At 41.2% G+C, this 13,753-nt stretch overlaps 1 protein-coding gene across 2 annotated transcripts; it reads left to right on the top strand.

Moving 5' to 3' along the window:
* Positions 1-483: 483 nt before the first annotated feature.
* Positions 484-12,577, top strand: ALDH5A1 (aldehyde dehydrogenase 5 family member A1). Of its 2 annotated transcripts, none has more exons than XM_072152433.1 (11): positions 484-630; positions 811-1,125; positions 2,359-2,442; positions 4,413-4,583; positions 5,083-5,199; positions 5,281-5,424; positions 6,462-6,605; positions 8,205-8,363; positions 8,527-8,696; positions 9,512-9,570; positions 10,162-12,577. In XM_072152433.1, the coding sequence occupies exons 2-11, from the start codon at positions 868-870 to the stop codon at positions 10,365-10,367; spliced, it is 1,512 nt and encodes a 503-aa protein (XP_072008534.1). In that variant the 5' UTR covers positions 484-630; positions 811-867; the 3' UTR covers positions 10,368-12,577. The 2 variants fall into 2 exon arrangements, with proteins under 2 accessions (XP_072008534.1, XP_072008535.1); XM_072152434.1 differs by having other exon boundaries at positions 533-551.
* Positions 12,578-13,753: the final 1,176 nt, after the last annotated feature.

The following is a 13,753-nucleotide window of genomic DNA, read 5'->3' as shown; positions in this document are numbered from 1 at the left end:
AGACGTCAATGGACTAAGAATTTTTTCTTTTTGGACAAAATTTTTTAATTAAAACCTATTAACATTTGTTATCTCTGTTATCTATATAGTACCGACCCAATGAATATAGAAGAGGTGTTATTTGGAGTGCACGGGAACAATGAAGAAAATATAAAATGGTACAATTTGTCCTACCATGACAAACATACGTAAAAAGGGAAGTAATAAACAGAAACACAAAAATGGAAAATGAACCTGGTAAGGAAAGGGTTAACAAGAAATAACATAGCTTGCAACGTGTTTTTAAAGCGCAATGCATCGTGTGAACTCTTGACTAAATCTTTGGTTTTAACTAAAGTTATTACGGCCTCCTCCCACTAGAGGGCGACAATAATCCCTACAAGTAACATCTGACGGAAAGCGCAGTGAAAAGACAACAATAACTGAAGGAGCGCAATGATTGGACGGGGATGGCTGGGGGAGAGCGATGATTGGACGGGGGGAACTGGAGCGATGATTGGGGACAGTCGATCAGTGCAGAACAATTATTGTAGGAGGCGACTGAATTATTGGTGAGGAGCGTCCGCTGGAGCGCGCTGATTGGATGAGGACATTACCACCCCTTTTTCTTCTGGTTCCAGGGGTTACTCGGTAAAGCCCAGCAATTGCTGCTCGTTCTGTTATAGTGAATGTACAGGCAGTAGCAGTAGTAAATTATCGGTCATAGATTTCACCCTCCAGAGGGATCACTTTACGGCAGCAGGGTTCTAGTGCTGTGAAATTCCCCACTCCTGACCTTTGCTCATCTGTTACCTTGTGCGTGTATTACAGGTGACTGGCAGATGATTGCAGAGCCTCCAGCCTTGTAGACAGCAGTGCTGAGAGGTGATGTCTGGCATCCTGAGACTTCCATGTAGGATGGCATCCACCAGCTGTGCCTCATCCTTGCCCGCCTCTCTGTTGCGTTCTGCTGCTTATGTTGGGGGATCATGGCTGCAATCCTCGGATTCCACCACTTTTCCAGTTTTTGATCCGGCTACAGGCAAGGAACTAGTTCGCGTTACAGATTGTGGACCTAGAGAATGCAGGGAGGCTGTGACCGCCGCCGCCAAAGCCTTCCAGAGCTGGAGAGATGTGTCTAGTAAGGTGAGGACCTGGCCGAACCGATGTGTCCGATACCAGAGACGTGGGATGTGACAGAGTGCTGTGACCGCGGCCTGGGGGCTCCTAGTATATGGGCTTTATAACACAACCCTAGAATAGGAAAACTATAAATGGGTCTAAATAATGACCGTTAAACGAAGTAAGAAATGTCTTGTGATAAAAGTACATTTAAATGCTACATGTTAAACTTTAAAAGTGACATTTATCGATACTTATTTACTTCAGGGCCGGATTATAGAATAGGCATACGGGGCACGCGCCCTGGGGTCTCCACCATCACCCTCTATCCTCCCATTAATACAATCTATGCTCATGCATGAGCTTTACGGAAGAGCAGCAGGAGGGTAGTAGCAGTTGAAAGAGAGAGGTGGATAAGAAACCTATTGACCCTGGTCAATCCCTTCTCTGCTTCTAAGTAGCAGTGAGAGGTTCAGAAGAACAAAGATGAAGGCTGCCGGCAGTGTGTGAAGCCTGTATAGCATTGTGTGCAGTAACTGACCTGTAAGGCCCGTTCCACATGTGCGAGTGTGATGCGATGAACTCGCATCACACTCGCAACGCATGCTGCCGGGATTGCATGGCCCGAACTCTGCACCGCGGGAGTGAACTGACGTGCTGAGTTCACTCCCGCGGTGCAGCGTTCGGGCCATGCAATCCCGGCAGCATGCGTTGCGAGTGTGATGCGAGTTCATCGCATCACACTCGCACATGTGGAACGGGCCTTACAGGTCAGTTACTGCACACAATGCTATACAGGCTTCACACACTGCTGGCAGCCTTCATCTTTGTTCTTCTGAACCTCTCACTGCTACTTAGAAGCAGAGAATGGATTGGCCAGGGTCAATAGGTTTCTTATCCACCTCTCTCTTTCAACTGCTACTACCCTCCTGCTGCTCTTCCGTAAAGCTCATGCATGAGCATAGATTGTATTAATGGGAGGATAGAGGGTGATGGTGGAGACCCCAGGGCGCGTGCCCCGTATGCCTATTCTATAATCCGGCCCTGAAGTAAATAAGTATCGATAAATGTCACTTTTAAAGTTTAACATGTAGCATTTAAATGTACTTTTATCACAAGACATTTCTTACTTCGTTTAACGGTCATTATTTAGACCCATTTATAATTTTCCTATTCTAGGGTTGTGTTATATCAAGAGGTAAATAAAGTATGCTTTTTTAAAAAATGTAACTTAATTTGGTGTGTTGGTCTCTTTAGGAGCGAAGCATCCTCTTGCGTAAGTGGTATGACCTAATGATCCAGAATAAAGATGAACTTGCTCGAATCATCACAGCTGAAAATGTAAGTTAATAATTTTTTTTTTTTTTAGAACTGTGGATTTTACATGCTTAACATTAGGATACATTGGAATGTGGGTTCACTGATTAGAAGTCATACACATCAGATTAATGTCAGCAAAAGCTGTAGATTTTATAGGACGACAGGTTGTCAGATTGGGGGCTTTACAACTCTCACAGGAGATGGCAGTGGTAAGAAGGGTCACATGAAGGGTCATTCACCTCCATTCTGGAAGTAGCCCTGAGATGGTTAGGAATTGTATAAACTGTTTAGCACATATTGCTTCATTGTCATTGTGTTACCGCATCTATCTATACTTTCAGAAAATTCACATTTGCTGATGAAATGGCTACTGAAACGTGGTCCGTGCAACTGCATTGGAAACCACTTGTTTCTCTGAACAGTTTTATGGACTTCCCTGCTAAGGCTGTATTCACACTTGCATTGTGGCTTTTGTTCATAAAGGATGTCACGATCTGCCAGACCTATTGCATGACAGATGCTACTCATTGACGTAAATTGTGGATTTCGTAGATGGGATGGAGGCTCGAGAAGCCTTATTAAAACCCTTTATAGTAGAAAATACACTCACCGGCCACTTTATTAGGTACACCTGTCCAACTGCTCGTTAACACTTAATTTCTAATCAACCAATCACATGGCAGCAACTCAGTGCATGTAGACATGGTCAAGACAATCTCCTGCAGTTCAAACCGAGCATCAGTATGGGGAAGAAAGGTGATTTGAGTGCCTTTGAACGTGGCATGGTTGTTGGTGCCAGAAGGGCTGGTCCGAGTATTTCAGAAACTGCTGATCTATTGGGATTTTCACGCACAACCATCTCTAGGGTTTACAGAGAATGGTCCGAAAAAGAAAAAACATCCAGTGAGCGGCAGTTCTGTGGGCGGAAATGCCTTGTTGATGCCAGAGGTCAGAGGAGAATGGTAGACTGGTTCGAGCTGATAGAAAGGCAAGAGTGACTCAAATCGCCGCCCGTTACAACCAAGGTAGGCAGAAGAGCATCTCTGAACGCACAGTACAACGAACTTTGAGGCAGATGGGCTACAGCAGCAGAAGACCACACCGGGTGCCACTCCTTTCAGCTAAGAACAGGAAACTGAGGCTACAATTTGCACAAGCTCATCGAAATTGGACAGTAGAAGATTGGAAAAACGTTGCCTGGTCTGATGAGTCTCTATTTCTGCTGCGACATTCGGATGGTAGGGTCAGAATTTGGCGTCAACAACATGAAAGCATGGATCCATCCTGCCTTGTATCAATGGTTCAGGCTGGTGGTGGTGGTGTCATGGTGTGGGGAATATTTTCTTGGCACTCTTTGGGCCCCTTGGTACCAATTGAGCATCGTTGCAATGCCACAGCCTACCTGAGTATTGTTGCTGACCATGTCCATCCCTTTATGACCACAATGTACCCAGCATCTGATGGCTACTTTCAGCAGGATAATGCGCCATGTCATAAAGCTGGAATCATCTCAGACTGGTTTCTTGAACATGACAATGAGTTCACTGTACTCAAATGGCCTCCACAGTCACCAGATCTCAATCCAATAGAGCATCTTTGGGATGTGGTGGAACGGGAGATTCACATCATGGATGTGCAGCCGACAAATCTGCGGCAACTGTGTGATGCCATCATGTCAATATGGACCAAAATCTCTGAGGAATGCTTCCAGCACCTTGTTGAATCTATGCCACGAAGAATTGAGGCAGTTCTGAAGGCAAAAGGGGGTCCAACCCGTTACTAGCATGGTGTACCTAATAAAGTGGCCGGTGAGTGTAAATGTTCTTTCACTACTTCTGCATCTTCGCAGCATGCTTCACAGTCCATGAACCCTCTTAATAGCCTGTACACTATACCCTACTTTTTACTATTCTGTCTTGATAGTCACACACTTTGTATTTTTATTCATTCAAACTAACAGCATAACTACATGTTCTATATCCATCGTAAAGGGGAAGCCTACGAAAGAAGCACTTGGTGAAATAGTCTATGCAGCAGGATTTCTAGAGTGGTTTGCAGAAGAGGCGCGTCGTATATATGGAGATGTGATATCCGTGCCCATGAAGGACCGCCGAGCTCTAGTGCTTAAGCAGCCTGTCGGAGTAGCCTCCATTATAACCCCGGTGAGTGGGAAACTGGATTTAAATGTTATTAACAGTAAAATGTTATTAACAAGGCAACTATGGAATGTTACATACTAAAATATCATCTGGAAAGTTCTAGTAAAGAAGCGGTGCTTGCAGGGCTCCTTTTATAACCCTATAGATGTCAGTAGAATGGGCTTGAGGGGCGTTTCTGGAAGTGTTTTGTTTCTAGTCTATTAAACTTTGGAGACTAGTTCAGACAGAGACATTAAACAATAAACTAATGATCTCCTTCTTCATGAGATCCTATTCTCATTCTTTGTACATTAAAACCCAAGTTAGTATTACATGGTCATTGTTTCAGAACTTTTTCTCAAATATCCCCCCCCCAAAAAAAATATATGAGGTTATTAAAGTGCTGCTATGTCCACTCACCATATGTTCTAATAAGATCCCCTTAATGCCTTGTGGTGACCTTTTAATAACTGATATAAATTAGTACTGAATCCATATGTAATTTATCCCTCCTGTTTTTCAGTGGAATTTCCCCAGTGCCATGATCACAAGGAAGGTGGGTGCTGCCTTAGCGGCTGGCTGTACTGTTGTAGTGAAGCCAGCAGAAGATACTCCATTGTCTGCTTTGGCACTTGCAGAGGTAAATATGTAGTTTTATTGTCTGTATAGAAATTGTATTGTGTGTTCATAGTAATGGATGTTTCTATGATATTGTTTTTAGCTTGCTCATCAGGCTGGGATCCCGGCAGGAGTATATAATGTTGTGCCTTGTTCCCGGGAGAAGGCTCCAGCAGTTGGAGAAGTTCTCTGCACAGATCCATCTGTAGGCAAAATTTCTTTTACTGGGTCCACTGCTACAGGAAAGGTAAATGGTGTCTGCAGTAAAGTGTCATGACAGTAAAGCAATCTTGTCTTTATGTCTTGGACATTAGGAATAAACGACACATAGATGGGACCTATTATTAACCCCTTCCCGCCGCAGCCCTTTTTCGTTTTTGCGTTTTCATTTTTCACTACCCACATTCAAAAATCTGTAACTTTTTTTATTTTTCCATGTACAGAGCTGTGTGATGGCTTATTTTCTGCGTAACAAATTACACTTCAAAATGGTGGTATTTAATATTCCATGCCGTGTACTGGGAAGCGGGAAATAAATTCCAAATTCTTGTGGGCTTGGATTTTACGGATTTCAATGTGCGCCCCAAATGACACGTCTACTTTATTCTTTGGGTCAGTGCGATTACGGGGATACCAAATTTGTATAGGTTTTATAATGTTTTCATACATTTAAAAAAAATTAAAACCTCCTGTACAAAATTTTTTTGGGGGATTTTGCCATCTTCTGGCACTAATAACTTTTTCGTACTTTGGTGTACGGAGCGGTGGGTGGTGCCGTTTTTGCGGATTTTGATGACGTTTACAATGTTATAATTTTTAGGACTGTACGACCTTTTGATCACTTTTTATAGCGCTCAGCAGTAAAACACCCGCTATCGGTGCCGGCACCGATCGCGCGTGTTACCAGTAAGCCTTTGCTGCAATATGCAACAAAGACTTAACGGCTATGGAGAGGGCTCGGCCCGCGAGCACTCTCCATGTACCGGGACCCGACATGTGACGTACTATTACGTCACATGTCGGGAAGGGGTTAAAATGATTGGCGTAGTGTTAGTGGCACACGTTTTTTGGTCCGTGAATGATGGACATTGCACTGGCTAGATTTCAGACTGACCATAGTACTCAGGGTGGGACTCCATACAACATAGTGATATATGGGGACGAAGTGACCACTTGCATCATATATCAGTATAATTTAATGATATTACCTGTAACCTTCGTTTTAGTAATGTTAATTACAGGCATTGTCACGCATTGTGACTTAGCCTTTGTATCTATGTGCAGATTCTTCTTCGATACGCAGCTGACTCTGTGAAGAGAGTTTCTATGGAACTTGGAGGACATGCTCCTTTCATTGTGTTTGACAGTGCAGATGTTGACAAGGCCGCTGCTGGGGCTCTCGCTTCAAAGTTCCGCAATTCCGGACAGGTATTAACATTTTCATTATATGGGCGGTCCCCGACTTAAGGACACCAAACGTACAGACAACACCCTAGTTACAAACGTACCTCTGGATGTTGGCAATTTACTGTACTTTAGCTCAAGGCTACAATGATCAGCTGTAACAGGTATCACAAGTGTCTGTAATTAAGCTTTATTGATATCCTGGTTCTTATGACAATCCAACATTTTTAAAATCCAGTTGTCACAGAGACCAATAAAAAAAATTGTCTAGGGTTACAATTATAAAATATTCAGTTCTGACTTGCATAGAAATTCAACTTAAGAACATAGATTGTACCAGGGACTGCCTTCATAAAAAATGTTTTCCTTCATTCTCTTTTCAGCTTCTGCCTCATAGCCCAACAGTCTGTATAAAAGTCTGGAAGTTACCAGCATTGTGTCTAGGACATGGCCAGCAAATCATTTTATTTTCTTCACCAGGAGCCCTTGTAGCAGTGATGGCGAAGCTTTTGGCGGCCGTGTGCCCAAACTGCAAACCCCCCTTATTTATTGCGAGATGACAACAAAAAATTAAAGCAGTAACTTATCGCTCCCTGTTCTTCAACAACTTTAGATCACTTTGGCCTCCTGAGGACAAAATGGAAAATTTGCATCACTTTAGCTTCTTTCCAGTGTCCCTCTACACACAGAGAATCATGGGGCCAGCATGAGGTCCTCCAAAGATAATTTGTCCCTTCTCCCTCTTCCTACATTCCCAAGTAGCGAAGTAAGATCACTTTAATATATGACTGAAAGCAGCATCTTTTAAGTTGCTTGGAACGGCAGGAAGATTCTTTGAGTCCTGTCTGGTGTGCTGGGCCGATGGCCCAGGTGCTGACAGAAGGGGCTCTGAGTGCCACCTCTGGCACCCGTGCCTTTGGTTCGCCACCACTGCCTTATAGTTTAGCTATTACTGTGAGAACACTCTGAAGTAGCAATGGGCTTCCTTCCCTTTGCATGGTTTTGGAAGTGGAGAATGATTCGCCCATGGACCTTGCTTCCCCTTCTTGTGTGTTAGTGATATGATGAAGGGGTTTGCTGACCGGCTCCGTTCAAAAGTCAATCTGTCATTACTGTAAAGGGTTCTGCTTTAGTTAATGAACTGAACTATACAACTCTTTTATGTGTCTCTAAATCCACCATTATGGGAAAAGATGGCTGATGAGCTGGGCAAAACATCTTGTCACAGACACAAAAAAGACAGAAAAAAGTGCAGGTCTTTATGAGATCGATATGAGGCTGTGAAGGCACAAGCTGCTGCAGCCACTGTGACCAGGCCTGGAGACCTTCCCTAACCTCAGATAAGCATATAATCCAAAAGTCAAATATAAAGAAACTTATTAAAAAGGGGCCAGGCTCTAATAATCATTGTGTGAAAGGATTTCTATAACGGCATAATCTGTGTTTTTTTTACTCTTTGATTATACACAGAGAAGGAGGAACATGATCATGTATATTTGCACACTATGGTTACTACTGTCGTATCTCGTTGTATCACAGAAAAGCATCCACTGGGCATGAGTTGTCCATAGTATACAATCCACCATAGCTGTGCATTACTGACTGTATACATCTTCCATCCAGACTTGTGTATGTACAAACAGATTCCTGGTGCAGAAAGGAATACATGACTCTTTTGTGAAAAAGCTGTCACTTCTAATGGCAAAAGAACTACGTGTTGGAAATGGATTTGATGACTGTGTGACCCAGGGACCCCTCATTAATGAGAGAGCTGTGGACAAGGTAATGGTCTAGTACATAATGGGCTACAGAGATACAAGTGATGTGTTCTATGAATTTTCTGTGGTTATACCCAAAACCTAGTGTTCAGTCATTGGTGGCCATTTTTGTCTTTCATATTTTCTAAATGTATATGTACAAGCCCTAAAATTGTATCTACTTGTAGGTAGAGCACCACGTGAAGGATGCAGTGTCTCAAGGAGCGCAAATTGTTGCTGGAGGCAAACGTTCCGATGTGGGAAAGAACTTTTATGAGCCAACCTTGATCAGCAATGTTACCACACAGATGCTTTGTGCCAGAGAAGAAACCTTTGGACCCCTGGCACCTGTCATTAAGTAAGCAAACATTTCGTTATAATGAATATGTATGGATGTGTTTTAATGTAGCAAATATATTCTATTCCTAGAAAGGATTAGCTGTATTCTGTATTGTCATCTATGAAGAAATTACTGCTAGCTAAATGGCATTTTGGCTACCTTTCTTAAGCTACTTGAGCTTCCCTCTATTAACCAGAAATGGGAATCTCTGCAGTGACTTTTCCTGCAGATGTTTTAGTGCAAACATGTATAACAGCAGCGCTCACTTATTTCAGGCTGCCCACAATTACAGGGAAACAATAGGATTAGGGCTAGACTTATGGTGGCTGCTTTTATTAACCATGTTGTATAGATGGATCAGCCTCCTTTAATTGGATTTTATACCTAGGGCAATCCTCTTAGATATCATTAAGGGGGACACTGCCTTCTTTTCCAGGCAGACTCCTAGTGAGCACATGGTTCCCATACTATACTTGCTATTTGCCCAGAGCTTTCCCCAGTGAAAACTGAGCCGAATGATTCATCCAAATTTTGGTAAGATGATATGAAAAAAAAGAATTGTTCTTGCAGGACAATCTCTTGGTGAATATGCAGATTTTTTGTGATCATACAAATCTCTTCATTCATGTGTTGTGGTGTCAATGAAGTAGATGGGAACCCATGGACATATATTTTGTAAAGGGTTTGCAATGAGATCCACTATGGAAGTATATTGTTTTATCTGTAAAGGAGTTTATACTTTGTGGATTTTATGCTTGAGGAAAATATCATGAAGTTATATGTTTGTAAACTTAATGTATTGTGCCAATTTTATTTTACTTTATTTTCATCAGGTTTGACACTGAAGAGGAAGCAATTGCAATTGCAAATTCAGCCAATGTAGGCTTAGCAGGTATGTGCTGATTTACAGAGGGAAAGAATATATATATGTAGAAGTTATGACCATAACCATAAAATTATTGATGACAGATCCTAAGGAAGGGTTGGGGTCTAAAACTCAGCACCCCCACAGATCAGCTGTTCTAGGCACCTGATAAACAGAGAATAGAAGAGGAAGCAAACAGCTTCTGTCTTGTTGTTGTGGCTAAACATCCAACCACTACACTGAGAACAAAGCTATCTGACCAATGTCACTCTGTTAATGGTTAATCTGGTGTCCAGCTACCAAATAATCTTATATGGAGAACCTCTGTAATGGATATGTTTATTTCTTTAGCCTGGAAAATACATGCAACTTTTGTTTTTAACAAAACCAATCAACTGTAGTGAGATTCCCAAATTTTTGGAAAGTTTTTCCACATTTATTAAAACTGATATAACAAGCTAACTTTGTCTACTATCGTAAGTGGAGCAATAGTTATAATATTATGGTTATTAATTCAACAATTTTCCCATACACTTGCACAGTGGATGGTTTTCTAAGATTGTGTGGAAGCAACTGCTTCATATTCTGACACCTAAACTTGTTGGCATTTTTATACAGGTTACTTTTACTCCCAGGACCCAGCGCAAATCTGGCGAGTGGCTGAACGTCTAGAAGTTGGTATGGTAGGAGTTAATGAAGGATTACTCTCCTCTGTTGAGTGTCCCTTTGGAGGAGTGAAACAGTCAGGACTTGGAAGAGAAGGCTCCAAATATGGAGTTGATGAGTATTTAGAAGTGAAATACGTTTGCTTTGGAGGCCTATAACAAGATATGGGGAGTCCATAACACTACAGCGTTACTTAGTCTGCAACCATTGTACCCCTGGTCTACGTATAAATATCGTGACTATATAGATCATAATAAATGTTTAATAAACCTGACTACAGGCTGTTTTGTGGTACTCCAAATTATTGACCAAGACTCCCTCATCATAACGGTCTTTAAGAAAAAGCTTTGGTTGTTATAAGTGACAATACCTCCAGATGTATTATAGTGACTTAGCTGGATAAATGTGTTACGTGAGGTGTTAATCTCTTCTGTGGAGATGCTACTATGTTTGTTTTTCTTTGAGAAATTTTGAAGGTAAAACTGATGTAAATGTTGTGCTATTGGGGTAAAGCATCGGATTGCTCATCAAGAGCATGTTTAGCCACTGCTACATTTACTTGGATTGGACAACTTGGTATTGCTCATTAGTCTCATAGAAGTGAATGGCGCAGTGACTGAACATGCAGGTTGGTGACAAATTCACGAAGGAGACTTCAGAAATCCATTCTCATGAATTTGGGGTTGGAGCTACAATGATTAACGACTTATCTGAATATGTGGCAAGTTTAGTTTTCAAGGAACCCCCTTTAAACTGTTATGAGACAGCACTAGGGGGAACCTACAAAGTTCTCAAAGACGCCTAGAATTCTCGTTATCCAAATTTTATAAAAGAACCTCTTATTGTACTAATATGTGTTGTAACTAGAAGGGGAAGGTATCCATGATCTTTGCATTACATGTCTGTGTATTGCCATTTGTTGTCTAAATAATAAAGCAATGTTTAAGGGCCAATTCAGACAGCTGCAGTGTGCATGTAATGTGTATTACACCAGCAAATCCTTAAATCCTGACTTAAACTAACAACAACATTGAAACCTGTACCGAATATAACTTTGGAGCTGAAAAATAGATTTAAAAAAAATAAATAAACCAGGGGCACTTATTCATAGATCCTGGCACTGGCACTCCATCCCTCTGCCTGATGTAATCTCACCGCATCCGTAGAAGTTTCAGCACACAGTGGGAGGGGGAAGTACTCTGCACAGTGTAACAGCTTGTGGAGCCCTGCTAACACCATCGGGAACCCTTCTGTCTCATTTATAATAATTTTAAAAGTGGATTTTAGAAGGAAGAAGGCCATGGATAACACTTTAAAGAAGATCACCACAGTCATGGTGCCTGGATCTATGAGTAAGTGTCTCTGGTTTATCATGATGGACTTGATAGTAGATTTAGTGATACATTAATATAATGTCTAGATGTTGTTTATTCACTTTTATACACTGTACAAAGGTGCTTTTTTTAATGTCTGGATGTGCCAAAAAACATCTATCAAGTTTAGTCTGTTGCCCAAAAAATTGAGACTGTTGAAAAAAGCACAAATACAGACATACTGAACATGGAAGATAATAGTAAGTACATAAGAAGTTGTTATAAGCCCACAAACTCCTTTTTCCTCTTTACATAGTCAGTTTTTGGGTTCATTGGTGCTTGGAGCGCTGTGATTATTCACTAGTAGATGTCTGACGAAGAGAACTAGTATTCTCAAAGCTCACCATCAAATATACTCAGTTAGCCTCAAAAAGGTATCGCCTGATTTCTTCACTATTCATTAGTACAGTCAGTCACTGACCGTCTAGTGGGTGAGTAGGAGCTTCCTTTGCAGGCCTGATACCATCACATCTCTATCGTCTATCATATGTCTATACTGTGAAAAGTGATTTATGATATATAATTTTATACAAGCATCTATCAAGTGATCATTTTATGAATTCTCATTGTTTTCACTAAATTTGTTGCATTGCATCATGTCTAATGCAATCACAACATAATATATGGTTAAAAGAATAATTTATTCAATAACAAATAGATTTAGAGACTATTTTCATAATATTTTATGTAAAGCCCTGTATCTACCGTTAGACTTGTCTTATTTTGTTTTTTGTTATGTACATGTTCTATGCTATGATGGTCTTGCTCCCGGCACTCGCCTCAAACCATCACCTATCTATTTCCATCTTCAGTGCCAAATTAAAGTGAAAATAAAATGATGATCTTCTAACATTCTGTATAAATGTGAATGCACTGTGCAGTCTAGCTCTTTCATATATTACAATGACTGTAATCAATAAACCTGTTCTTGAATTGATTTGTGTGTCACTTGTGGTAACTTTTTGTGATTGTGATATTAAATCATTTTAATAACATCTGATTTTGTTGTATTTATTTGTCATTGTCAATATGCCTTATATGGAAGGATGGCATATCAGCAATCACACATAGCTCACATTAGATATGTTCATTTATGATCCATTTTTGCCTCAGTTGGATGACCAATTATTTTTTAACTTCGGACCACATCATCTTTTCTTTTATGTAACTCTAATCTTGGCCAGTGGAGAAGGATTTGGATATTTTACTATCTCCTCATAGCACATATACAGAATCACTTTTGCCATTTTAGTATAGGCTATGACAGAACTCCTATTCAAGATTTTTTTTTTTTCCCCAAAAAAAGACTTCTTAAAATCTTGTAGTGGGGTGGAAATAGAAGAACAGTGGGGGTCATTTACTAAGGGCCCAAATCGCGTTTTTTCGTTGGGTTTCCCGAAAATTACCGATTTGCGCCAAATTGGGCCAGGTTTTTGGCGCATGCGATCGGATTGTGGCGCATCGGCGCCGGCATGCACGCGACTGAGATCGGGGGCGTGGCCATCGGAAAAACCACCGTATTTAAAAAAAAAAAAAAAAAAAGTGTCGCTCGACACACACTTATCTGCACCAGAATATGATCGTGAACTTCAGTGAAATCCGACGGACTTCAGCGCAGCAGTGACACCTGGTGGACATCGGGCGCACTAACTTAGTGAATCCCGGCAGAACCCGAATCCTCCTCTGAGAACGCACCGCTGGATCGCGACTGGACCGGGTGAGTAAATCTGCCCCATTATGTTTGTGGGGCAGTCTTTGTAGCCAAGGCAGCTATTAATAATTAATTAATAATCTACAATTCTCCAAACATATTCACTCCATAGGGACAGTTGGGAAAGAGAACATTTAAAAAAAAATTCCAGAATAGTTGTCACTCCTGATATGTCGTATCTTCTGTCATAAAAAGAGTAAAAACTCAACGCTTCCTTATCTTAGGAATGCTGTCCACCAATCAGTGGCTATAGCAGTCATATGGCATATTCCAGGCATTGTGGCTCCCCACATGGAAACACGACCCAAGAGAACCCAGTGTTGGGTCACTAGGAGAATACATGGACAAGCTGATGGGTAATAAGATTTATAATATATCTCCAATATTCCAGATAAAAAAAAATAAGACCCCAGAGAATGAAAACTGGTAACGTTACAAACCTTTACTTCATGAGTATTCA

Source organism: Engystomops pustulosus, chromosome 5, assembly GCF_040894005.1.
Source record: "Engystomops pustulosus chromosome 5, aEngPut4.maternal, whole genome shotgun sequence".
Lineage (NCBI taxonomy): Eukaryota > Metazoa > Chordata > Amphibia > Anura > Leptodactylidae > Engystomops > Engystomops pustulosus.
The sequence above is the reverse complement of the archived record's forward strand: the minus strand, read 5'-3'. Positions and strand labels throughout refer to the sequence as shown.